At 43.9% G+C, this 26827-nt stretch overlaps 1 protein-coding gene across 3 annotated transcripts in view; it reads right to left on the bottom strand.

Moving 5' to 3' along the window:
• Window positions 1-3850: 3850 nt before the first annotated feature.
• CCDC142 (coiled-coil domain containing 142) overlaps window positions 3851-26827 on the bottom strand; it is a 314222-nt gene continuing 291245 nt past the window's right edge. For all 3 annotated transcript variants that reach the window (XM_069632485.1, XM_069632484.1, XM_069632486.1), the window contains 2 exons: window positions 8877-9088; window positions 3851-4620 (listed from right to left, as the gene is read on the bottom strand). In XM_069632485.1, coding sequence (XP_069488586.1) covers window positions 4358-4620; window positions 8877-9088 — 475 coding nt within the window. In that variant the 3' untranslated portion in view covers window positions 3851-4357. The remainder of the gene's footprint in view (window positions 4621-8876; window positions 9089-26827) is intronic.

Here is a 26827-nt window from a genome sequence, read left to right as displayed (position 1 = left end):
GCTCGGGAGAGACAGAAACAGGACAGATTGGTCTGTGTCACAACATTTAATCCGGTGAGTAATGAAATTAAGAAGATTGTGAACCGCAATCGGGACTTAATTAAACAACCAGCAGGAAGCCTATACCAGAGACCTATGTTTGTATTTGAGAAAAATCAAAATCTTAAGCAACAACTAGCGCATACATATATAGATAAGACTCGAGAACAAACAGTAGTAAACCAGTGGGGATTACCACCTGTAGTGGGACACCATAAGTGCGGTAACTGTGTAGTTTGTCCTTTAACAGAGACCAGCCTGGAGTTTACCCATGGTACAGTGAGGTGGCAACTAAGAAACCACACTAACCGTAGAACTAAGAACGTGATCTACATAATCATTTGTCCCTGTGAGTTGCTGTACATAGGTAAGACTACTATAGAGGTAAGGCAACATATAAGAGAACATCGGAGTTGTATTAGTAATAAAGTAGCAGATAAACCTCTAATGGATCACTTTATTCAATACAAACACAAAGACACAGAGCTTAAATGGGTTGTCCTACAGAGTGTGAGACCATGGAAGAGAGGGGGCGATATGGCGACGACCCTACATAAAATAGAACAACGTTGGATTTATATATTGGACACAGTGAAACATGGGCTCAATGTGTCTGTAGAGTGGAATGTTTTAATAACACACTGACCTCCAGATATAGTAAAATTCCCATTTTTCGTTTGAATTAATGCAATAATTGTATATCGAGAGTGGAAGAGCTAGTACAAAAAAGTTAATGAGAGATATCTCCATACTGGAACATCCACAGATAAGTCGAATGGGATATTGATGAGATCAAGTTATGTGTCATGCACACTCCCAATGATATGGAGGTTGTTTACAGATGAGAAGAATGAGACAGTCAAATTATTCATTTGATGTATATATTGAATGCATATATTGGGACTCTACATCAGTAATGACCGATGTGGAGGTTTGGGGAAGATAATGCGTTCATTCGTAATACGAACATGAAATCCCACAGAGAATTAAGCTGTAGGCATACGACACAGAAAGTACAACATGCAGTAATATATAGAGACCGTTATTGGTCTGCTCCTCCTACAAGAAAATGCCAATACCTAATGTATACATTGGGGTCCGAATCTATTTTTTGCAATCCAAATATAGGCTATTTAATGAATAAAACCATGTTTTGTTCATATAGAGTCGTTACATACATGAAACAGCAGAGGCTTCAGTGATACGAGAATTCATAGTTCTCTTTCTATGACCATGCTTTATCGCATAAGTAGGGTACGTGACGTGGCTTCCCTCGTAACTCCTGTGCGCCCGCTGGTGATCGAGGAAGGATTTGGAATCAGACAAGGTGGAATATATAGACCAAGGTCCCTACAATTGTAGAAGTAAGTACCTATGCGTGAAGTCGTGTGTCATGGTCTCGTAGGTTCTTGGTAGTGGGGAGCAACCGATGCTAGCCGTACTAGCCACTTAAGGTAATTAACACGCTTATGAATGATTTAAACAGAGAGAGCCTGTAAAATGTTAGGAACTGGGTGCCGTGGCATCAAGGGTCCTGAATAACGGAAAAATTGATGCAGGTCCTAATAGTTACCTATGGAAATAAACACGCCCATGAGTGATTTAAATAGAGAGAACTGGTAGAAGGTGAATAATCGTGTGCCGTGGTATCAAGGGTCTCCAGTAGAGGGGCATAAGGGACATTAGCCGTAATGTTTACTTATGTTAATAAATACGGCTGAGTGATCCGAGTAGAGAGAGCCTGTAGATGGCAGGAGGGAGTACCTATGTTAAAAGATGCTAAGAGATGGGTAAATTCAGAGATGGATTTCACACAGAGGTCAAAATTTTAACATATAACCCGAGTGCCTTATGATAGTGTAAATCAGCAAAGAATGATAAATATCGGGCAATCTGTGGCTTAACTAAATGAAGGGAGCTTAAAACACAAGAGCCTAGAGAGACTGTCACACTAATGATGGTTTATGTTGTGTTGTCCTAGGGACATTGTGGCGACATAGCTAAACTGAAGAAACACATTTAAAAGAAATAATCTTTTGGGAACCCGATTGTAACAACAACAAGGGCCGTTATGAGGGTTCATCTATAAGGATTTAAAATGTAAGTAAGTATTTGGATGTACCGAGGATGATGTTTATCATCAAGCGCATGTTAATACATACAGATTCTAATTTTAATACTGTTTGGTTGTAGAATGTACACTAGAACATGACTGTTGGCTGGACCTAGTAACACAAATACAATATTGGTGGCGACAGTACAGATGATTCATATGGGGTACTGAGAATCCTTCTCCACTATTTAAGGATACGTTTGATCATCAAGAGGCGATATTAAAGATGCCGGGACAACACATTTTGTGGAGTGAGTATAGCAATAATATAGAACACTGTATTGATGTACAGAAAATTATAAAACCTGATTTAAGGAGGTTATATATGTTGCATCCTTGTGGGTTGGTCCGTATGGTCTGAGATCCACACACAGGTGTGACAAGGATTTACCCACATTTTTTGACATTTTGTAATGTAAATTAGTAACATTTAAAATATTGATCCAATGGTTACTTTTGAGAATCAAGAACATTCACATTAGAAGTTACAGCGAAACAAGAGGGGATGGCATGATGATAGAATGTTAAATGTTTTTTTTAGATGGTGTGACTCACCCTACTTAGTTGAATGGAAATTATTGAACTTCCCGTTGTGGTCCTGATGAAGGTTGCATTACCAAGTGGATATGATTTCTGCAGTCCTAATAGACAACCGAAACACGTGTCGATGATAACATCTGTGAAATTGATTATACACAGATCAAACCATCAGATAACAAGTGGAGGGCAATTTACAGTGTGAAAACTATAGATTGTTGATAATGACCAAGCGGTCATGGAGATAGGTATGATATCTATCAGTTTTAAGAGCAAGTGAAATTGAAAGGATGATAGGAATGAATGTGTGTGAGTTGAATTTTGAAAAATAGTTTTGAACATTTTTTTAATGAATTTATATAATTGTGCTTGATAATAAAAATCAAATTGAAATTTACATTGTGACATTTATTGGTATATATAAAAAGATAAGTGTACTTGATGTGTCATCCCCTATATTATTGGTCCATTTTTGTATGTTCTGGAAGAACATTTGTTAAGACTTGCAGCTGGAACAAAGGACAGTAGAGACTATTTTGGGAAATGTAGTAGGGGCAGGATATGTGATAAATTTTGTGTCCACACAAGTGGCTAAAGCGCTTACCTGTAGTGACAAACTCTTACATAAACGGTCATGGATCTTGTATGAGTAGAGACACAGAGTGAGTTGTGTCAACATACTGGGCAGTTCTAAAAACTACTCACACAACACCCCCCCGCCACCACCGCAGGAAGAGATTTAGCAACATGCTGCCTGCATTGCTTAGTTTCTGGGGGTTGAGTGGGTTGGATTGACACACTCTAGTCCGCTATCTCCCACAGTTATTGCACATGCATAGCTGTTACAGTACTAGCGGAAGGGCTATACTTACTTCACTTTTCAGCCATTAGCCGTGCCCCTTTCCATGCTCACAACCGTTCTGAAATGCTCAGTGTATTTGTCATTCCCCTTGTGGAGCTTTCTTGAAGGGTTGGTATGGGGCTGATCTACTATTATGATGGCTGTGCTTCTAAATACTGTGCACTTCTCTGCTGTCCTAAAGACTGCTTGGTGACACTCAGAAGAAGTGGGGGTTCAGTAGGTCAAACAATTGTAAAATGTGCTGTTACTTTCTTAGCCTTATAGGCCAGGCATGTGAGTAATTTCACGCTGCTAAGACATGCTTTCAGAACTTTGAATATTGAGCATATTTTTCACAACAATACTTTTTTGACCATTTGTTGGAACGTTTCAAGGTGTTCTCTCCAGGGTCTAGTATTCTAGAGGCCTGAAGGGTCGGTGGATGGTGCAAAGGAAACCATTACTCAGAGCCCAAAGTCACGGGTAGTATTTCCCCAAACGGACTCACAAGACACATTTACTCAATGAATGTTAGTCTTCTTTGCAAAGGTTTCTTATTTATAGCCAAGGATGCACTGGTATTTCAAGTTAAGAAAATAAAGTCCCACTATTTTAGCAAAAAAGCATGATTATAAAACAAATCCTATAGCCAAAGAAGCACTCTGTTTCTGCAGCCTGTGGAGGGCCATTCTCTGGTCCTGGTCTGGTTGCCAGAGCACAGCTCTGAGGGCTCAGGAGTTCTCTTCATGCATGGGAGAGCAGGCACTTTGTTTTTGCAGTCTGTGGAGTGCCATTCTCTGGTCCTGGTTTGGTTGCCAGAGCATGGCTCAGGGCTCAGGAGTGCTCTTCATACATGGGAGAGCAGGCACTCTCCAGCGGCGGCTACTATACAGGCGCAGGGCGAGCCACTCCTGCTGGTTCACCATCAGGTAGGACTCGGGATTACTGCTGCTGCGCATTTTGCTTAGGAGATCAGCTGTGGCAGAGGTTTGGGCTTCAAGCACTGCTCCGTTCCGCGCAGTCTGGATGTCCAGACTTTCCAAGCTGTTCAAGCTGCCACTGTTAAACTCTTCATTTGGGCTGCAGGAACCTGCAATGAGCAGAATAAACAGGTGGTATAGCATTAAATGCATAGGCAACAATGCAGAGTGCCTGAAAATTGTGAAAAAGGTACCAAGTGGTGGCAGGAGCGGGAGTGCACCTCTAGGTAAACATGAGTGAAGGCATTTGGTAACATGGGATTGACATACACACAGGTGTATTTTCTGAAAGCATGCGGGGATAGGGTTGTACAGATCTAAGGAGACATCAGCCAGTAACCATTTAATCACAAACCCCTCTACCGCCCACCATAAGCCAATGAGCCACTTCAAACGCAGGTAGAGGTTTTAGATAATATGGAACAGACACATCTAACCAGACTACCGAGGAGAGAGATTTTCCATTTTGCAGTAAGTGAACCCTTGAACATTGCAAGCATTGCAACAAGCGCAGTAACGATAGAGCAGCCTGTGATAAAATGATAGCTCAGGGTGGGGTAATACATTGAGGTTGCCCTGCTAGCACAGGCCTTCTGCACCGCCTCTGCTGCTATAGAGAGCCAGTTCACCCTAAAACGCATCGTCGCGTTATTTAGTTGCCAAGCAATCAGATAGGGACATTGCACAAAGGTAAGATGAAGCATTCCATAGGAATCCTGCATGGGCTAGTAACAAGAGGCACGCGTTTGGAAGAGAAGGGTGCAGGGAGTGTACATCATGGAATCAGTGTTAATGTGGATGTTAGTGAGTGGTGCAGGCAGCAGTGGAGCATTACAGTAGGGTGGGTAGGCTTTGACAGCCACATTCTATGTGCCCACGCAAGAATCGGATCAGAGCAGAGGAATACCACGTTATCAGATTGTAAATCCCCAGCTCTCGCTTTCCCGCTCTAACTCTGGCCGCCCTCTTTGGGCTCTCTAAACTCGCCTTCCTGGGCGTCATCTTTGACTCCACTTTCTCCTTCTCTCATCACATCACGTACCCTGACAATAAGGCCCACTTCCAGCTGCACCTCCTCAGAGGTATTCTACCTTTTCTCATTTTTCCCCAGAAACTCAGTCTCCAGAGCCCTGGTACTCTCCACGCTGGAATACTGCAACAGCCTCTCTTTCTCAATCTGCCTACCTCCACACTTCACCCCCTTCAACTAATCCACAATAGGACTGCATAGACGTATCCTTGGCCTCAAGCCCAGGGACTGTATCTCTCCAGCCCTGAAATCTCTCCACTTCCTCCCAGTGGCTGAAAGGATCAGGTTCAAGACCCTCAGTACCGTCCACAAGGCTTTCTGGGAACAGGACCTGCACTACATTCAACACTCTTCTGAAATACCTTTCTTCTAAAGCCCTTTGATCTGCTTCCTCCAACTCTCTGAAGGTCAGACACTTCTCCAGGCAGAGCGTGGGGGGTAGATCCCTCTCCTCTGCAGGGGCATCCCTCTGGAATGGCCTCCCTGCCCCTCAGACTTGGCCGGACCACTTGAAGTTCTTGAAGCAGCTCAAGACCCTCCCTTTCTCTTCTGCCTTCTCTCCCTCGCTCCCTTGCTAACCCACCTGTCTGCCGACTGGTTGCATGGTTCTGTCAGTCTCACTAGGTACCAGGTTCCTCCATGACCAGTCATCTTTGCACTGCCTCATGACCAGTCATCCTTGCACTGCCCATGGCCTACCGCGCACTTAGCGGCTGTAACTAACCCCTACAGCCCCCTGCTTCCTTGCGTTTACCTAGAGCCGTGCTGCACTTACTCAGAGCCATGCTGCCCTGATCGCACTTCCCCCTCCCTCTCTCTTGCACTTCCCCCCCTCTCCCTCCTCTTGCACTTCTTTTGTTGCACTTGCATGATCCAAATGACACAAGTCCTAGTAGGATTGTTTGTCTTGTCCTCCCTATGTTTGTGACACATTGGACCAGGGATTTAAGCTGCACTGTAGACACATTGGTGCTTGATGGATTTCTAAAATTAAACCTGTAGGGAAGGTTTTAGGAGGCCACTTTAGTTATGAAGTGAGTTCCAAATGGCAGGGGCTTGGATGGAGAACAAGGATCTTCCTAATCTGGTGGAGTTGGAATGGGGAATAATGAGGAGAAGAGCAGAGCCAGATCCGAGGTTCCTGTTGGGTTGATGGCGTATGAGTTGATCCTGGAGGAATTTGGGTCCAGTGTTGTGGAGAGAACAGTAGGTGATGCACGTGGCTTTAAAGATTGTCTGTTGACAGATAGAGGGCCAATGAGTGTGGGGCTAATATGTGCTCTAGGTGAGAGCCCAATGAGGAGACTGGGAGCAGCGTTTTGGATTCTTTTTGAGTTTCCTGAGCTGGAATGATGGGGCGCCTAGATAAAGGCAATTCATAATCTAAGTTGGAGAGGATGATGGCGAGGATGGCAGAGATTCGGTATGGGTAAGTGAGGTACAGGAAGATTTGTCTGAGGATGCGTAGGTGGAAGAAGCATGTTCGGGTTACAGAGTTGATGTGTTGGGAGAGGAATAGATTCAAGTCCAGCATGTATCCAAGGTTTTCACAGATTTGGATGTTGCTGGTGGTGGGAAGGCGAGGGGGGATATTCTAGGGAGTTTCCCAGGGGATTGGGTTGAGGATGAAGAGCGGTTTTGCCACATACTAGGATTTCTGTTTTGCCTCGGTTCAGCAGGAAGTGGTTGGTTGTCATCCAGTGGTCGATATCAGAAAGGCAGGAGGAGAGGTCGGGCCGGCCGAGGCTGGGGATTTTGGTATCTTGAGGATGATCTGGGTGTCGTCTGCGCAGTTGCAACAGAGGAGGTTAGGAGATCGAATGAGTGCAGTGATAAGGTAGATATTGAAGAGGAGGGGAGACAGGGAGGCTATCTGCGGAACCCCTTTCGGCACTGGGCGAGAGAGGGTGGAGAAAGGGGTGAGGAGCAGGATTTGCGAGCAATTCGAGATAAAGGAAGAGATCTATGTGAGAGCGGAGTCCTTAATTCCCAAGGAATGCAGCCCGTCTGTGCATATGTTGTGGTCAATGGTATCAAAGGCAGCAGATAGGTCGAGAAGGACGAGTGCTGCACGTCTTTCCGCGTCCGCTGTTCTTTTGAAGTCATCCCAAACAGAAACAAGGGAGGACTCAGTTCCTTGGAGGGGTCTGATGCCTGTTTGGGCTAGGTCAAGAAGGCTGTTGCATTCTGTAAAGAGGCAGTGCTATTTATTTGCTGTGTAGTCCAGAGGTTTGACAAGGAAGCAGTGTTGGACACAGTTCTGGGGAGAGAGTGGGTCGAGCAAAAGCTTTTTGAGGAGAGGTTTGATATAGGAGGTCTTGAAGGCTTTAGGGAAGCTTTCCGAGGAGAGGGACTGGTCAAGGATTGACCGTGCAATGCTGCCTACACAGGCTGTTAAGCTGTCCTTAAATCTGATGGGAATGAAATACCGTGGCTTGCCTGGTGTCCCAGTCATGGGCATAAAACAACATTTGGGAGAGAATGAGCTGCAATTTCCTTCTATCGATAGGAAAGCATTGGTCTCACAGAAGATACACATGGGGACTGGACTGATGTGAAAACATCCTGGGGCGAAGCTCTCTTGACTACCCAGTCGTTCATGTATGGACACAAGCACACCCCTGAGATGCAAATTGGTATCTACTGCATGTATCAATTTTTTGAACCCTCACCTAGCTGGATTCAGCCGAAAAAGTAGAAGTTAGTACAAAAACAAGAATGACCCCTAAAGAAAACTGAAGATACTTAGATTAGCTGGAATGGCATCTAGCCATAGCAGCCCCGATGGCTGGAGACACCTGGGAACATGTCCCTGGGCCAAAACGCTAAGGTGAAAAGGGATTTGCTCACCTTCTAAGATCGCTTCTTGGCTCTTACAATCAGCCTCAGATTCAAGAGGAGATTTCTGGAAAATATCCTCACTCTGTGCAAAGGCATTCAAAGAGAACGTACCAACAATGTGTAGCAGAAAAGCACAGAGACGCCACACGCGCTCCAGGTCTAAGCACTCGAGACAGAGCATGTGCTAGCATCTGCAGCTGAAACATTTCTGTTGCGCGAAAGACACGTAGTGGAACAGAAGAAGAGGTGAGATGCTGTAAAACAATACTTGCAAATATTCTCCTGCTGGGCACCATCGAAGACTGGTGGGCAAAGAACGATAGGGTGAAGTTCTGCTCTGCACTTGTGCACCACTTTCTCTAAATGACAGTTTTTATACTGTCAAAAAAGGTGCAAGTCACAACCCCATTCCATGAGAACACAGGAAAGTGGTCAGGGTTTTTGAAATATTATAGATCTGGGATTTCAGGCCCGTAAACAAAACATAATACTTACAGCAGTTGTGGAAAGGGTCCCAGGTTGTTGATGGCATGTAGCTTTTGCTGGTGGGCTGCTGTAGCAGACAGATGATAGCGTTGTCGACTTGCTGAAACACTCTCTGGGAGAGAATCGCTTGCCTGACATCCTGTGAGAGGTTGGAATCCCGAGATTGGATCATGCCACGTACCATGTCGAAGTCCTGCTTCAGCTGTAAGGCTCCCTGCAGGCTATGGAAGAAAACATGGCATCAAGCTAAAGGTTAGTCACAGGACCAAGCAAAATCAACAAGTGTCTTATTCAGTTTCCTTAGCTGCTGTCTGTAGTATTCATGAGATGTACCAGGTAGGAGAAGCTACATCTGCGCTTGGAAGACGACACCTGCGGGTAAGAACTTATGATTTTCACAGCTGTGTGAAACTGCACTGACCTGTAAAGACCGCTGAACACCCACTCTCTCCACAAGATGAGAACTCTCACCTTTCTGGGTCACCGCAGCTGGACCCAGCCCCTCTCCCCTCTTGCCATTCCTCGAGATCATGAAACAGAAGATACTTCTCCTGTCACTGGTCTAGCCAGTAAGAGAGGGTAGTGTGGACCTCACATTGCACAAGGAACTGTTAACCTCTACTGCTTCCCCAGGGTGTCCGGTGCTGTGTTTCAGAGCAAGTAGGGGAGTGATCAGTCAGCCTCTCCACTATAGTCCAGCGAAGAGACGGTAGATACTATGGCCATATATTGTGACATGTTCAGCAACCTAATTCTGTCTAGAAGAGATGGGGATCCCTCTCAAGCTTGGGTGGGAGGCCTGCCAGGGTTCTCCCCAGAGCCAGTCCTGCCCCAGAGGCAAAGTGTGGGATAAAATTTTACTTAAAAAAATATATAGTACAGTCAATAAATAAAGAACGTTTATATATTGTATAAAGATGAAAGAATAATGAAAAACAGTCGGTAAGCAAAACCCCTGCAGGTATTGTAAAATGCAAAACATGTACATTATTCTAGATAACCATACACATTATCTGATCGGACAATGTTGAATTGGTTGAACAGTTCCAATAATATGCATTTGATGTCCAACCAGCATTTAGTTTGATAAATCAATATGTAATATCCCCACAGCATTCGCCCCCCCCATAGTGAAAGGTCCTGTAGAGCATATGCCGATAGATGTTCTATGGCTATATGTGTAAGGGCCTCACATTATGTGAATACGTGTTTGGGGGTTTCAATTAGTCTTTCACTGCAAACCTTACAATACCCATGTTCTCTACTTCGGTTCATCTTAGAACCTATTAATATCATAGTCTCTGCAATATTAAATTTAGGTTTCATATACTCTCTAGTAATATGTCGACTTGGGTACTGCGAGGAAGGCATGGCATCAACAGTTAGACAGAAACAAGTGATGTATGTTTCAAAAACCTTTATGAACCTAAAGTGCCAAGGACGAGTATGCTCGCCCTTTTTGCATAGAATTGCACAATAGCCTGGCACTTAAGGAGTTAATATCTTCAGAAAGGGTTGGAGACTTTCTGCCTGTCCCTTTAGCTAAGATGGGAGTAATCTCGACCATCAACTAAAAGTAAACGGTCCTAGCCAGTCTTGTCTAAACAAAAAGGAACCTATGCTAAAGAAGCCTAAGCTTGCCCTCGCTCTCAATATACAAATGTGAAAAGGGATGTTTGCAAAGGAAAATAGTGTGTAAAAATGTTATATCAGAATGGCTTCTATGAACTGGCTACATCTCCCTTCCCCACCTTCTAAGCACAGGGTCTCAGAATTTGTGGTAAGGATAAGTGAGCGACACAGTTCTTTCAGGGTGCCACATTTTGGCTTGCAGGTACGTCTTAGGAGCGAGTGTCAGGTCTTTCACGAGCTTACAGTTCAATTAAATCCCTCTGGTTTCTCTCACCCAAGTCCCGGTTTCCTCCTTTCACAATAAGACTTCCCTCAATCGGGCTTCAGTCTGTCCTTTTTTCAACTATCAAAGTCTGTAGGTCTTTCTCATGTATCACACTTTACAATGAAGGCTTCCCTCTGTCGGGCTCTAGCCTTTCTTTGTGTTCCCTTCCCAGGTGTTTATACAAATCAGGTATACAGTTAAATTGCAGGTTTCCCACTGCCGGACTTGAACCAGTCCTTTCTCTTGGGGTTCCCTTCCCCACACTTTTACACAAAACACCATCAGTCGGGCTAGAGTCTGTTCAGTTAATCACATCAGTCGAAGTCTTTTGAAACGGTAGAGGATTTTGCTAGACCTCTGCATGACTACTTCGACCAACCCAGTTCCACTATAGGCCTCCCTCTCCCTCTCCCAGGCTCGAGCCTGTCTCGTGAAATGCCTTTCGGGTTTTGTAGTTTCACTTTCTGGCAACCTTCCGCTTGGCTTTGCTTTTCTTTTCTCACAAGCAAATTAAAGTTCAGAAACACTTAGCAAGCTTTTCAGGATCACGGTTAACTTTCTTGCAACCTCCTGCTTTGATTTACTTTCACTGCGTTCACTTTAAAGTTCATAAACACTTCTCTTCACCGGGAGATACTTTTCATGATTCACAGAGACTTTCTGCATTGCGCTTCGAGAGCGCAGGACCACTCTGCTAACTTGCATCGTTTCAGAACAATCTCTTTCTCTTCTTGCTTTTACTTCAGATGCGTAACCTTGCTTGTTACTGTTATCACACACGCCTTTCACAAACCGGGCTATCGCTACACTCAAGAACCTGAGAAAATAGGTCCGGGGCAACATCCTCATCTTGGAAGTAAGACGCCGAACAGCAACACAGTTCGATCCCTGGGTCCACGCTTAGAAACCTCTGGGTATTAAGTGCGTTATAAATAACCCATTAAATTACATTACAACTCACCGGCTGTGTTTGGGTTTAGTGTCTTTGCCTTCTTGTCTTTTCAAGGTCGGGCCTCCACCATCGGCCCTTCGATTTCTCCCCAACACTCCGCTTGTCAAGGGAGGGAAGCTGGCAACTTTCAAGCACATCAAAAGGAATATTTCCTTCAGCTCTTCGGCTTTTTATGGCAGACCTCTCAGGACCTTTGGAAACATGGATCACTCGCCTGGCTTCCTCTTGCTTTCTCTTGCAGTCAACAGCCAACTGACCTTACGTTCTCCATAGCCTGGTTCCCCACAGCCCTGGCTGAGCGGCTCCTTCTCGTACCACGCCCTGCTTCAAGTGTGTCGGTGCGCTCCACCTTTTATCATCAGCGTGATGCTTAATGCATGGCAGGAGTGTCTAACCCTGCCTGGCCTTATTAATGGGATAGGGCCATTGTAAAGTGCTAGAGTTGGTCTTTCTAGCTTCTGTCCTTATCTTCCTCATCTCAGTGTTTCTGTTGGCATATAAGGGGTAAGGATCATGGGAGTTGTAGTGTCCCAGAAAGTAGATAGGGATAGAAGTTAGATAAGAGCTGGGAAAGGGGGGGTGGTACCATGTCTCACCATTGGGTGCCTCTCACACACTCCCCGCGGACCCCCTACCCAGGTGATATGTCCTCGCTTGTCCGCCCCCAGGGTCAAGATCCAAAAGCAATGGCCGTTGCTTGGCCACCTGAGTATGTGATCCCAAGGGACTGGGTTGTGAAACACCCTCTAGTTTTTCACAGTACGTTAGTAGACATGCAGGAGTTTGGTATACCATGGAAATGTGTTACTGCCAACCGCAAACAAAAAATGTGATATTAAAATTGCATTCTACTTGGACAAATAGGAGGCCCTATGGAGGCAGAGAAAGAAGCAGAAATGGCTTATTACGCAGGGGATGTCCTTCGGCTACAGGGGATGCCCTTCAGCTACAGGGGATGCCCTTCGGCTACAGGGGACGCCCTTCAGCTACATCATCCCAGAGACTTGAGGCGTCTGGGGAAGCAAAAACTCAGCCTGCGAGGTTCAAAGAGACACACGCTGACTGCAGACAACAGAGAAAAGATGTGTAGCGTTCTGCAGTCGTGCAGAGCTGTGGGTTGTGAGAAATGCTAGGGTCTGCAGAAAGCGACCCAGCTGGAAGAAGAATGGATGCAGTGTCCTGAAGAGACAAGAGAGAGAGACACACTGAGTGATGGCGTGACCACAGGGACTACGTGATAGACCAGGAGTCCAACCAACATCGCAGAGACCGCCTCCATACAGCGGGATCGGGAAGAGTGGAATCCCGAAAAACCAAATCACCCATGGGGAAGAAGATAAACTGGTTGAGATCTGCGAGACGCCAGTAACAGAGAAAAAGAAGCCAATTCTGACCCTGTGAAGAACCTGGTGACGGAAACCCTCACCAAGGAAGGTGACTGGGATAACGGGAGACCTGGGTAAGGGTTTGTGAATTATTGATGGAATGCTCCTACTGGTCAGTCACAGGAGTAAAGATGTAAGAGTGAACGAGAAAGAGCCAAGAAAGAGAACACAATACATGTAGTGAAAGGAAGTCTGAAAGACAAGTACACTGCAAATATCCAGCGGATTATACATCATACCAAGAAGGTCTAAAAGACAGACAAGAGTCAGTCATACAAGAGGGATGTGATAATAAAACAAACTTTGGGACAGTACTTCAGAAAGCTGAGAATGGAAGATTCAAGGCAACGGAACTATCAAGAGATTTGAGGGGAACAACAACTGTTGGCAAAGTAGCCAAGGGAAAGAGAGAAGGTTCAATCGTCGTAGGAAAAATAACAAAAAGGAGTACAAAGTCAACTCCTTATTACATGAACTGTATGAACTGATAAGAGCGACTACTAGAGATTATCTGAAGATCATTTATTGAAGAGTGATTGATAGCCAAGTCAGGAAACCTCAGGAAAAGGGAGGCCTTCTCATCTATTTAAGTTAAAAATAGTGGAATGATCGGGTGGTTAAACTGGGCTCCATTATGCATTATAAGACCTATGATCAGCTACACCAGCCCCCCTAAACCCCCCCGGGGTGGCTTGAAACACCTTTGCAATCGCAAGAATTTTCTTTTAATGACTAATGTGGTAACTAAGCTATGCAACCTTTGTTGGTTTGTTGTTTGTATTTCATTTATTGGAAATAATAAACAGTTATAAAAAAAAAATAAAGAATAGGGGTAGTGTCAGCTAGGTTAGAGTTGGACAGGAAACGGTTCTTCATTTATAGACATTTACTGACGACTGACGAGCACCGTAGCTAGTTTTGTTAAGATGAGAAGCCTTGCATATTAGGGAAAGATGGGCTTTATCTTATTCTTGAATAACATGAGTGGAATTTCGAATCCAAGTCGGTGTCCTTTCTTCTGCCCTACCAAAGCGCATAATTCTAGGTCTTCCCTCATAAGCTTTTCCCCCAACTCCCTGCTTACATTTTCTGGTTAGGGTTATTAGTCAAAAGTAATTACTTTTAATAAGGCATTAGATTCTGAATTTAACAATTTCCAGTGTAGGTTTCAGCACCTTATTTGCAGCAGTGATTGTATAAAGCAGATTCCCAATTCACCCTGCAAATAATGCTAGCTGGGATACCTGGCGTCGCCCGTGTCCCGATAGAGTGGTGTCTCGTGTGCCCTGAAGGATGTTGCTCTTGTCCGCTAGTCTTGCTTCAGTTTGCTCTGGTGTCTCATGTACCCTGGAGGATGTTGCTCTTGTCCGCTAGTCTTGCTTCAGTTTGCTCTGGTGTCTCATGTACCGTCGCCCGTGTCTTGATAGAGTGGTGTCTCGTGTGCCCTGGAGGATGTTGCTCTTGTCCGCTAGTCTTGCTTCAGTTTGCTCTGGTGTCTCATGTACCCTGGAGGATGTTGCTCTTGTCCGCTAGTCTTGCTTCAGTTTGCTCTGGTGTCTCATGTACCGTGGAGGATTTGCTCTTGTCCGGTAAGCTTACAACACGGGGAACGCCCTGATTTAACAATCCATACTACTGCAGTTCTAACAAGAACTTCTACATGTCTCCCTTTGGTGGGAGCCTTTTTCATGTGTTACAGTCTTTCGATTGTCTCCCCCTCCCACCCTCTCTCATTTTTCTGCAGGGATGACACACACACCCAGCAACCAGAAGACTCCACGCGCAACTCAGCGCCACGGTGTATAGCATTAAACTTTACTGTTACGCGCTCCTGTGTTTAAGTAAGCCACCACTTTTCATTTCAGTTATTTTCATAGGACAATCTAATGCAGAGTTGGGGATGCTGCGTTCATTTACAGGCGGCCCAATCTTGCAGGCCAGAATAGTAACACCCTGTTATGACCAACACGTTCTTCCCACAGCTGCCTATACAATTCCTCAACCCAGCCGCTCCAGATTCTTACAGGGAGCCAGTGTTTACTATGAAGTAATCTCCTATACTAACGGAGAAATGCACCCATTCGATGAGACTCCCAATGAGGCTTGATACCACACAGAGGACCCTCTTTCAGGTTATTGGTGCCAACCCAGGCATAAGAATGGTTTGATTATGCCTCTTCAACAGGTTTGTTTTTTCCAATGATGCCCCACCACCCCAACCTTTTCAGCCCTGTACATTTGCTTCAACCCAGGCAACCCTCTATTTACAAATGTCTGTGTTCTCTTCCTTTTAGAGACACATCCTTAGGCCCAGAAGAAGGCAGCCTCTACTGCCTGCCGAAACGTCTTTGGACCAGGACCCCATTGTCCCTCTTGCAGTCCATATCACGCCATCAGGAAGTAATTTCCGATGTCGACCTTGGATTGGTCTTTATTTACTCTTTGTGACTAGGTCAAGCCTGTACCCAGGACGCATCTATAAACTGGTTAAGAGCCAATGACTTAATTCACCTTAGTCAGAAACACATGGACTTTTGCTCAGACCACATTGGCTCTAATTCTATGGGTTGCTCACATGATACAAGTCCATGTATGCATTAACTGACTGGATTGGAATTCTTTGTATACCATGTCTGTTTGCAACAGAACCTTTTCTGTATTCTATGTATGTATATTCACTGTCTCACACAAAGTATTCAACAATGTAAATATGTGTGTTTTCTTGCTACTATGTTTTAACAACATCTGTTAAAGATTAATTCGCCAGAAGATATTTGAAAATATAAAAAAGCATAAAATAAATAGCGGCCATTAAGTAAACCTGGCGGTAATGGTTCATACATGTCTGCTAGTGGAGTGCAACTTGATATATGTGGCACTACCCTGCTCTGTGACCTGACTCCCCAGGGCTTTGGCGGGGTTCATTCACTGCTTAGGCTAGCTCTGCTGTAGCCATTCTGTCATAAATCAACCACGTATCTTATATTGCCCAGTAAAGGACACAGGTATAACCATAAAGGATACAATTGATAGGGTTCTTCAGATCCTTGAGGAGACAAACGGCTTGATGGTAGTAAAGTCAAATTAGACCTTCCAAATGATACCACTATCTGACTAAGAAAACAGTCAGAGGGGGGAATCACTGGGAAGGGCGTGGGAAAAAAATTGGAAGTCAGCCGAGGATAAAGTAAGGCGTAGCGTATTGAAGATGTGTCCCAACATTAATTCTAACTAATAGTTCAACAAATAGGACAACACTAACCTGTAGATGCTGATTACGGGAAAAGACACAAGTCTCTGAAGCAATCCAATATAGAATCAACGAAAAAGGAGGGAAGGTTAGTAAGGGAAGCTTATCCTGAACGGTACGAGGGTCACGCTAGATACCGGGTTGGTGCTCCACAGGAGAGCGTCCAAAGTACCGTGCACAATCACCTTCTTAACAGTTGTCGGCAGTACTTCCTTTCCCATGTAGAACAGAAGATAATGAGTAGCAAATGATAAGTTAGAAATCCACCTGTTTCATCACAGGCGACAGGACTCAATTAGAGTGGATTTTACACGTGGCAATATTACACGCAGTTAGGAAAGCTGCACGTTAGTCTTCTTACACGCGACTTCAGGAGTTTCAGAAAACTGCGTGTGGATTTTACACACAGCAAAAGTACACGCAACCGGGACTGCAAAAGTTCGCGTGTGCAAGAAAAGCCACACGTTGGTCTTCTTGGACACGGCTACAGGAGTTAGCGCGTGGAATCTACACGCAGCAAGGAGAGCCGCACGTTTTCTTCTTGGACGCGGCTACAGGAGTTTGCATGTAGAATATTTACACACAGTAAGGAAAGCTGCACGTTGGTCTTCTTGGAACGCGGCTAAAGGAGTTAGAGTGTGGAAATAATACACGTAGCAAGGAAAGCCGCACATTTCTTCTTAAACGCGGTTACAGGAGTTAGCATGTGGAAATGTACACGCTGCAAGAAAAGCCAAAAAGTTGCTGAAAAGTGCGAGGACGCAGATCAAAGGTTCAGCTACAAGACTCCATGTTTGTTCAATCAGAAGCAGCGAGTGACGTCCAAACGCTGCTAATAAACAGAGTGGAACACACGTGACAATCTCAAATCACGTGATACTAAAAACGTGTATAATGCAAACGCCATTTTCCGGTCAAGGTATCAAACAGCTTCCATCTAGAATAAAAAGGCTTTGAGGTTCTATGGGGATAACAAGGTCTGTGAGAATGAGTTACAGGTCCAGATGTAATCTGACTACCATGCATGACCCATTCCTCGTTGCAAATAAGTCATACTGAAACTATGAGTGTGATGTAATTATATAAATGGGAAGACCAAATCCCCCTAGTTCTCCGCTCTTGTCCTCATGTCAACAAGTCTTGCTTCAGTTTACTCTGCCTTCTCATTTGCCCTGGAGAAAGTTGCTCTTGTCCTCTAAGCAAGTCGTGCTGCTGTTTGTTGCTGTGCTTCAGAAGCTCTTGATATTGGGTTTCGCTTTGCATCAGATGGAGCTTTTTCAAGTGATGTTTGTTTTTTGTGCGGAATGTTTCAGTCACTCAATGGCTTCAGCACATTTGAGAAAATGTCCAAGAAAGATTGATCGATTGTGCTGTCTTCTCGTGAATGAACTTAAGTAAATTGTAACCTTTCAATTTCCCATATTTGGGAGTTGCGTGATAAAACATTTGTTTAAATGTTTTTTTATTCCCAATTAAAAATGCTTTAATAAACACTTTCAAACTGTAAAGAGTAGTAATACATTTCAAAGGAATAACCAACACATCGAACATTTTACTTCATACTATTCCAAATGTTTCCTCCTTCTAGTACCTACTGTAGTGAATCGGGGTAAGCATCAGCAAATGAGGGTGTCGGAGTGGATTTTCTGCATCCAAACAGACTACAATCTTGCTCCAGACAAATGAAGAATCCATGCAAAATTTGGTAGAAGTGTGTTCAATGATGTGGATTTGTATAGCCGGAACATGCACACACATCCAAAATGTTTTTTGCATTTATGATTTTTGCATCCAAACAGACACCGATCTTGCCCCAGACAAAAGAGGAATCCATGCAAAATTTGGTAGACATGGGTTCAACGGTAGGGATGTGAATAGCCGGATAAACATACACACACACACACACATAAATTCAGCTTTACATATAAACATAATGCAAGGTTTTTGCGCATGCTCATTAGTCGGTGTAGACAAAAGCTATCTAATTTAGACATTTCATTCTCATAATTACACCCTTTGTCGAATCTGGGCAAGTCATCTCTTCTTCCCCTATAGGGGAGGGGTGCACCCCTTTGATGCTAGGGACGTGAGGGAAAGTGAGGGATCACTGGGAGGGACTCTCCTCTAGTGGACAAGGTCTCCCATTACTAAAAGGAACTCCCTAAGACTAACAAAGACCACTGTCTGTATGGGAATCGGAAGACTGACATTATTGCTGTGGATTGGCATGCACAGCATTATAACATTACTCCTAGATATATGGCTGAAGGCAATTCTGAGATCAACACGCCCCGTGTTAATAAGGTGGTAAGAATAAAGAAAGGAGGGTGCTGGAATGGAGAGAGAAGAATCGTACCCAGAGGTGACCCTCTGACATAAGAATGTCCTTGAGGGGTAGAGCTGCGCTGCTCTGAAAATCCGAAAGCCAGAAAGAGCTTTACTAAAGAGAGTGAGACAAGAAGCTGGAGAAGCCAAAGGGGTTACGGGAGCCTGAGAAACAACATTGCTGAACATGGGTAGACCACCAAGAGAGACCCTGCTAAGTTGAGCAAATCAACGGGCCAGAAGGCTTTGGGGGGAGCACTTGAAAATCAGGAACATTTTTCAAAATTTGGAAAACAGGGAACCTTGAGCAGTCAATTACTCAATCCTAAATCAAGAACAATTTGAAAGAGAATGTCCAGGTTGGTGGAATCGCACCACGAATAATTTTTCATTTTAAGGAACTGGAACCATTGGATGTGTAACAATTTTAAAGGTGTGATGAAGGAGGAGACTGGCACAGAGGTGGCATGCTTTTGGGCATAGACTTATCGATACCAAAAGAAAGAAACCTAGCTTTCCCTAACTCTAAGAGGGGTTTCTCTGCCTCAACTAAAACTAAGGAAATGTCAGAATGTCCGTAACTAAGAAGTCCACCGTCCTGTGTCAAAATCCTATTTCTAACCCTTACACTTATAACAAAACTAAACTGGATTTGTCTCTTCAAGGTCCAGAAGAATAACTCCATTCTTCTCAATGGTATGGTTTGCAAAGTAGGGGCAATGTGTCCATCCCCAGGCCTTTCTCTGGCTCCTCTTGGAGATTCACTGTGGTTGGGAAAATGTCTCCCTTCCTCACGCCTTTCTCGGGATCCTCTTGGCAGTTCACTATGGTTGGGGAAATGTCTCCCTTCCCCAGGCCTTTCTCAGCAGGGTTCTCTAGGCAGTCAATAGGCAGCCCAGGTGTACTGGTATAGTTCGCAAAGTAGGGGTAGTGCGTCTCTTTCTCAGGCTTTTGGCAAGTCAATGTGGTTGGGGGACTGCCTCCCTTATCCATGCCTTTCTCAGGCTCCTCCTGGCGATTCACTGTGTGTTTCGCGGAATCTATCCCTTCCCCATGCCTTTCTAAGGCTACTGTTGGCATTCAGTGAACAGCCCTGGTGTACTCTCCTGCCAGGGATTGCCGTTCTCAGCTGCGGGTCACAGACCTCTTCTTAGGCTCTTCTTAGGTGCTCAATAGACAGCCCTGGTGTACTCTCCTGCCTGGAACTGCCTATCTCAAATGTGGGTCTTAGACCCTTTCTTAGGCTTCTCATATGTACGTCCAAAACCCCTTTGTACAGGTTTCCTAAATTTGGGTCCCAGACCCCTTCGTATTGGTTTCTTACGAATCCCAGAGGTTCCGGAGCAGCCCTGTACCTACTTTCGGTGCTCCGGTTCGTTTGCCTCCTTTTCAATCTCTGTGCCTCTTCTGATGGCTCTCCTTCAGTCCTTCCTGTTCTTGCGCTGGTCAACACCACACTTCTGTGGTGCCGTGCTGTGCGTACCTGTTTGCGTGCAGCGCTCTCCTAAGCCTTCTGCCTTGCACGTTTCCAGCACTTCGGTCCTCAGTGAAACAGATAGGGACTGTAGAACTCTCCCAGTTACATCTAAGTCAGGCTCTGCTCTTGCTGGTGTGGGAAGGATCTCCGCTCATGGTGCCTCTGAGGAGGGACTGACAACAAGGTTAGTCCCTCTTGCATCTTTAAGCTACTTGAGATTTGACAACTAAATGTTCAATCTGGTTCTCTGAAAGGCTGTTTAGGTCTCCAGGTATCTCCCTCATCATAGTACTTTGGGGGGATAGCTCAGTGGAGTTAATCCTGGTCTTTCTCGTCTCAGTACCTTGAGGGGACAGCTCAGTGGAGTCAGCCCTAATCTTCCTTGTCCCAGTAGTAGTGCTTTTACTGCAATAGAATAAATACATAGAGGAATATATATAGTATGGGGATGGTAAACAAGGTCTGGGAAAAAAGGTGGACAGGTGTGTATTGTACAGAGTTATCCCGTGATGCCCTCCCTGTATCGCATAGGGGGAATCCTTCGCCACAAGATACACCTGCTGAGTACCAGCACAAGAGGGGACTATCGGATAGCAGCCTTACCTCCCTCGCCTCATGGAAAGTAGCTCCTCCTCAGGGAGAGGGGATGACATCACAGCATTAGTTACAAGACTGAAAACCTTACTTTGAAAAAATATTGAAAAACCACGTTAGACTGACTAACAGTACTTGGGGGCAACCCAAGTAGCCTTGACTAGAAGAAGCCAGAGTGGAAAGGCCACTGCTCTGGCTAATTTCTATGTTCATTTTTCTTTTCTAAAAGTGGTAGGGCCAGACAGGAGTTACGTGTCGGACTGAGGACTATTTTTGATTAATACAAAAGAAGAGCACCCTTAGTTTACTTGTTTAGGCAGTGAAAATCCCTCATAGCAGTAGGAACAAGTAGGCATTTTATCTTTATTTAAAGTAAACACCTTGGAAATGTAAAGCTTCAGTGGTTCACTACAGCGCCCAAAGTTCAAATCTAGATGATAATGGAATAAGCTTAGCCTTCTACACCTTGGCTATGGAGGAAAGGGAGTATCCGCTATTTTGTTGTGCAATGTTTAGAACACATCTGTCCTTGCCACTTTATTCTATCATCAGGGTTGCACAACTTGTTTAGCTGGAGGGTCGAATATACCACACAATCCTATGCAGTAGGCCAAACTCTCCATGGCAATGAACTTTTTATTCATTACTTTTCTACTGTAACAGTTGATGCATAGCCTTTTAATTTAATTTCCACTTTGATTTATTTGTATTATCAAATTGAAATCATGTTGTTAACTTGAAGTAAAACTGCACGTATCATGATGCAAAGACAAATACTGGACCACAGAGGCTTCACACACCTGACATGATATAGACTTAGTGACTGACTTTAGACTAGACAACACTTCATTAAATGTGTGTGATTTGGAGGGCCATAAATAAGGGCCTGAGAGGCCACATTCGACCCACGGGCTGCATTCAACCCAGGGGCCGCATGTTGTGCTCCACTGATCTATAAGAAAACTTAGATATGAATATAGAGTTGCACATTCAACTTTCACCTAATTCCATTCCCACTAAAAAGTCCTTTTGTCTTCTTTCTACCAGGATGAAAAGTCACAATTTGGGTTTTACTGAGGTTGAATCTTAGATCATTTAAAAAATATATATATGCATTTAGAAGAACCAGCTGTTGTTGAACACCTTTTGGTGTACGGTCCATCAGAACCAAATCATTAGCATATACAATCCACTGTAGGCAGGTTTTGTCTAATTTGGTTAGATAGCTTGTTGATGTGATTGCCCCGGTCATGCTTATTCTCATTTTCATTATAGTATTTCAGTGTAGTGCACTTATCATGGACAGTATCCTGATGGCATATCTAGGGCTATGTTTTTGACAGTCGCTTTCTGTTTGCCATATCGAACGCGCAGCTAAAATCAATGTAACCAACATATACTGTCGTACCATAATTTTCCCATACTATTGCGATTAGCGCAAAGATATTAATTAAGGTGTGGAAGCTTTCCTGAAGCCGGCTTAATCTGTAGGTGCACATTTCTTGACTGTGATCCAAGTATGTCGTTCTAAGAGTACTCTGTCAAATATTTTGGCTGTAGCATCTACATTGCTAGCAGCTGGGAATTATATTGGTCCTTATCGAACCCCCACTTGTGTACCGGAACAGCTATGCTCTGTGTCCAGCTCTGAAGAAGTTTGTTATTTTGGCAAATGCAGCAGAATAATTGATGCAGGCTAAGGACCAAGTTCAGCTTTTTTTTAAATCCATGCATTGCTTGCACCGTCTGGTCCAGGGGCTCTGGCATCGTTTAGCTTAACTATATTAAGGGGAGAAATCTCCGGCTGAGAGTTACTAATACCATTTATATTTGGGACTTGGTGCAGCAACTCTCAGACAGTGGTGGACCAATTGACCCAACAATATATTTCTCAAATGTTTCCTTATAAACATCAATATATTTAAGTATCATAGTTCTTCCCTTTACCACGCTCCAGAATTTTCAAGAATTGTTCTTTCTTACTTCTATTAGGAATCATAATCTTTGTATTTTGTTGTTTTCTGATGCAACCTTAACCATCATTAGTATTTATATTTTTCATCTTTGCAAATTCTATGGATCTCTGTAGGTTCCATAGTTTTAATTAATTAATTTGTCATAATGTTTTCCCAAGTGTTCTCTCAGCCGACCATATTTCTAGGTCAAAGCCACTCAGATGTATTACTTGTTCCATTAATCATCTGGGATTCCCTTGTATTTGTTAACACGGATAGCGTTCACTACGTTCACAACGTTGCTTACAAAATGGTCATAACTCATGAGGTATTTCCCCTTCTTGGACACTGCCCTTAATGTGATACAGTATATGCACGTGTGAAGCCATAATCCATAGTGGAAGCTGTGATATTGTTCACTATAGTGACTGCCCTGGCATGTCTCCACAACAGCTGCCATTTGCATGTACTTATTATGAGCACTCTTCGTATACCAGACCTTTGTTATAAGACACTTTCGGTTTTAGGATGCCGGTTTTAATGTTCCAACCTACAGATTTTGTTTCCCGTAATTCAAGACGAACGCTGCATTAAAGTCTCCCTTAACCGCAACTGCTTTATTAGTATGAGTTTTTTTTATTGTGTTATAGTACATACAAACTTTACACAAAAAGCAGAAGTTAATAGCACTAAAACCATTGATAAAATTACTTATACAAAATGTACATAATCAGCTACACAATGAATTAAAATGTAGTTAGTGAGCATCCAGCTCAAAAATAAAATGTAATGTAAGAACATTATAAACATTTCATACTTCTCAATAGATGTTATACATTTCCCAATACCTAAAAAAAAAAATTATTCACTATTTTTAGCTCAATATGTCAACATCTGTCAGTACATTAGAGTCAATAGGTTGTGTCCTAGCCATGCATAGATACATTTAAACAAGGCAGCATCTCATTCACCCTCAGAAGTTCAATTTTGAAACCCTGCTATACCCTAACTAGATCTAGGGACCTCAACAGGCAACAGCCAGAGCGATCATATAACCAGAAAGGTTCACCCTGTACATCCAACAAGCCATCAGCAAGGTGCATACCATTCTCTACATATATCTTAATCACACCGCTGCAAGTATATGTGGGAGAGACTCAGTGATGCCCCTTCGCATACACAGGGAACAAGAACGCTCTTCAGTTGTAAATTCATCCACACCCCTTTAACTTCAATTACCTGTGTTAGTAGGAGTTATAATAAGGCTCTCTACCTTTTTGTTTATCTTTTTGGACCCAGGTGGATCAAAATACCAAGCAGAGGAAGGACGGTGCAGAGGAACATGGAGGTGAACTGGTGAAGGAGTGTGCAGGGTGAGGTATTGGTTGGTGGGTGTAAGTGGTACTTGTGTTTGAGTGGGCATGCAAGGTGTGAGTGAGACTAATAGAGGGAGAGTAGGGAGTAAATAAGAATGTGACTGAGGGAGTGAATGGAGAGTGATTAAGGGAGAGGAGAAGGTGTGGGTGGAGTGTAGTGTAGTGGAGAGGAGAGGGGAGTGTTATGAAAGATTTTCTTTTTGCTGCATTCCTAGCATAGACTTCTATGGGACACCCTTTCTTTTTGCTTTGTTTGGACTCCTGACCTAACTTTGTGGAGTTAGGCAACGCCTTCTGCTTTACTTCCCCTTGGCTCATTCTTAGGGGGAATGGATGAGTACATATCAGTACGGAGCGACTACCTCTCTCGTTGTGGAAGTCTACAGTTGCAATTGCACACATCACCTTAAAGTGAAGTGCGGTTTGAATACTTTGTATCGGTTTATGGTCAAAGTTTCGAATCAAAACATTTTGAGAAACTAAAGTTTCGAAAACAAAAGTCTCGACATACTATTTTTAACATACAAAAGTGCATTTCTTTCTAAACCAATCCGTTAACAATAGTCATGGATTGGTTTAAATTGAAATGCTCTTTTACATGTTAAAAGTAGCATTTCAATGCTGTTTTGTTTGTAACGTTACATGGAGCTGTCCAGGGCTGAAATTACAGGACTGGACAGCTAACATTTCAAAGTTATTTGTGTATATTGGTATTAAAATGCCTTTTTTTAACTTTGAAACGTTACATGGAGCTGTCCAGACCTGTAATTTCAGCACTGGACAGCTCCATCTAACGTTTTAAGGTTTTAGTGTATATTGGGGAGGGGTTCCCCCCCCAGCTCCCCCAACCCTAACCCAACCCTCCCACCCCCAACCCTAACCCAACCCTCAACCCTAACCCAAGTTTCGAAAGGCAAACTTTCTAATTTTTTTCAAATAAATTGTCATTCGAAACTTTTGTATTCGAAAAAATGACTGGACACGCTTTGTATCCTTATATCCTTTTCTGTAATGGCTTTCTGGTTACTTTTAAAATGTGCCTAGGATGAGCTTGTGGCAGCGGATATTTGTCTACGGTTTTACTCGTGCACGTTTGCAATTATCAGAAATGGCTAGTAAGTTTGCTAGCACCCTTAGATGGCTGTGCCACATGGTTTTCTTGGCCTTCTTGCTGCCCTCAAATATATAGAAGGGCCTTTACTGGGGAAACTGCTGCTTTTATGGGGAATGGGACTGTCTGGTCCCAGTACACATCCTGGCAACTCAATGTCTGTTGCTGGGCATATGTTGTGGCCAGTGGCTATCCATGATTGCATAGCCACTGCCTGTTTGAGTGGCGTTCCCTACCAACAGTTCTTTGGAGAAATTGGAGTCTTGAAGGGTGGGGGTTGTAAATTACCATACCAGTTTCTCACCATCTCCCTCCAACCCCCCATTCTCCAATAGAGTTACATGGGCTTAAAGTCGAGTCCCAAAATCACTCTTCCCGAACTCCTTCGTGGGCCTATCCGATTGACAGGGATTGAGCGAATTTACTTATATGAAGTTTACCTAACCCTTTGACTCTTTATCAAAACCAATTGCATTGTCAACATTGTCAATCCCTTAATAAACCTACCTGTGAGGTGCAACTTGAGAACTGTTGACCTTTAGGCACAAGGCCCCCAACATAGTGCATGGGTTTATAAGAGCTAGGGAAGCTGTTCTATGATTATTCTAAAGTGCCTTTTCTACTTCTCATGTATATACATACTTACATGTGTTGCACTGGTCACTGAATAAAATGCTTTCCTATATCTTCTATGTTTAGATATATATGCCTGTTTTATAGTGTTGGCGTGACAATTTTTGACTAGAGGTGTTACTTGCTTAGTGTGTATTTTAAAGGCTTATACATCATTGTATACTTTTGAACTTACCTGTTTAACTGAAATGATTAGTATTGTTCTGCGTGTTCAGAAATTGAAGCCCTAGACCACTCACACACCCCTCCTGAGACTATACCTTGCTGCTCTGCTAGCCAACGTGATCTCAGTGTCTCACTATTCACCATAATGGGTTGACATCCCCAATCCTCCCCCAGGGTTGATTTTGAAATTCCACCTTAATAGAGTAGTGGGTGCTTGGGGGGTAGTAGTGGTAGTCTGGAGACGGTAGAGGTCATCAGGGGGAGGCGGAGAGAGACCGTAGGAGAGTACGTTTGGAGGGTGGAGGTAGGTAGCAGAGAGAAAGGAACATCGAAGGGACAGTAGAGGGAGTGTGATGGATAGAGGGTAGAGGCGATGGGTGGAGTAGCAGGGATGAGAGTGGAAAGGGAAAGACAAGGAGATGTAGGGATAGAGTATAAGCAAGGGAAGGACCAAGTGGGGGTAGAGTGTCTGAAAGGCACTTATCCTTATACATTGCTTTACCTTATGGAATCTACGGTCGGAACCACATAGATTGTTCCAGAGGGAGATAGCTAGAAAGGGTGATTGCTCTTAGGCCATCACCACCAAGAAGGCAGAATATTAGACCGTAGGGGTTACTGATCTCTACGGACCAACCTATGTTTGAGGGATGTCTGTACCCGGGAGGTAATGGCCGACACTAGATTTGAGAGAGGAGTGACAGACAGACAGCCCTTAGGAAGTCTCTTCATGATTCCTCAAATAAAAACCTTGAAATATCTTCAAAAGATGGTCTGTTCTTGAGGTCACCTGTGACAGCATACACAGACACACGTAAGCACCCACAGAATACAGAAAGG

This window comes from Ambystoma mexicanum, chromosome 6q, assembly GCF_040938575.1.
Source record: "Ambystoma mexicanum isolate Mex_15411 chromosome 6q, UKY_AmexF1_1, whole genome shotgun sequence".
NCBI lineage: Eukaryota > Metazoa > Chordata > Amphibia > Caudata > Ambystomatidae > Ambystoma > Ambystoma mexicanum.
This window is presented reverse-complemented; position numbering and strand designations above follow the sequence as displayed.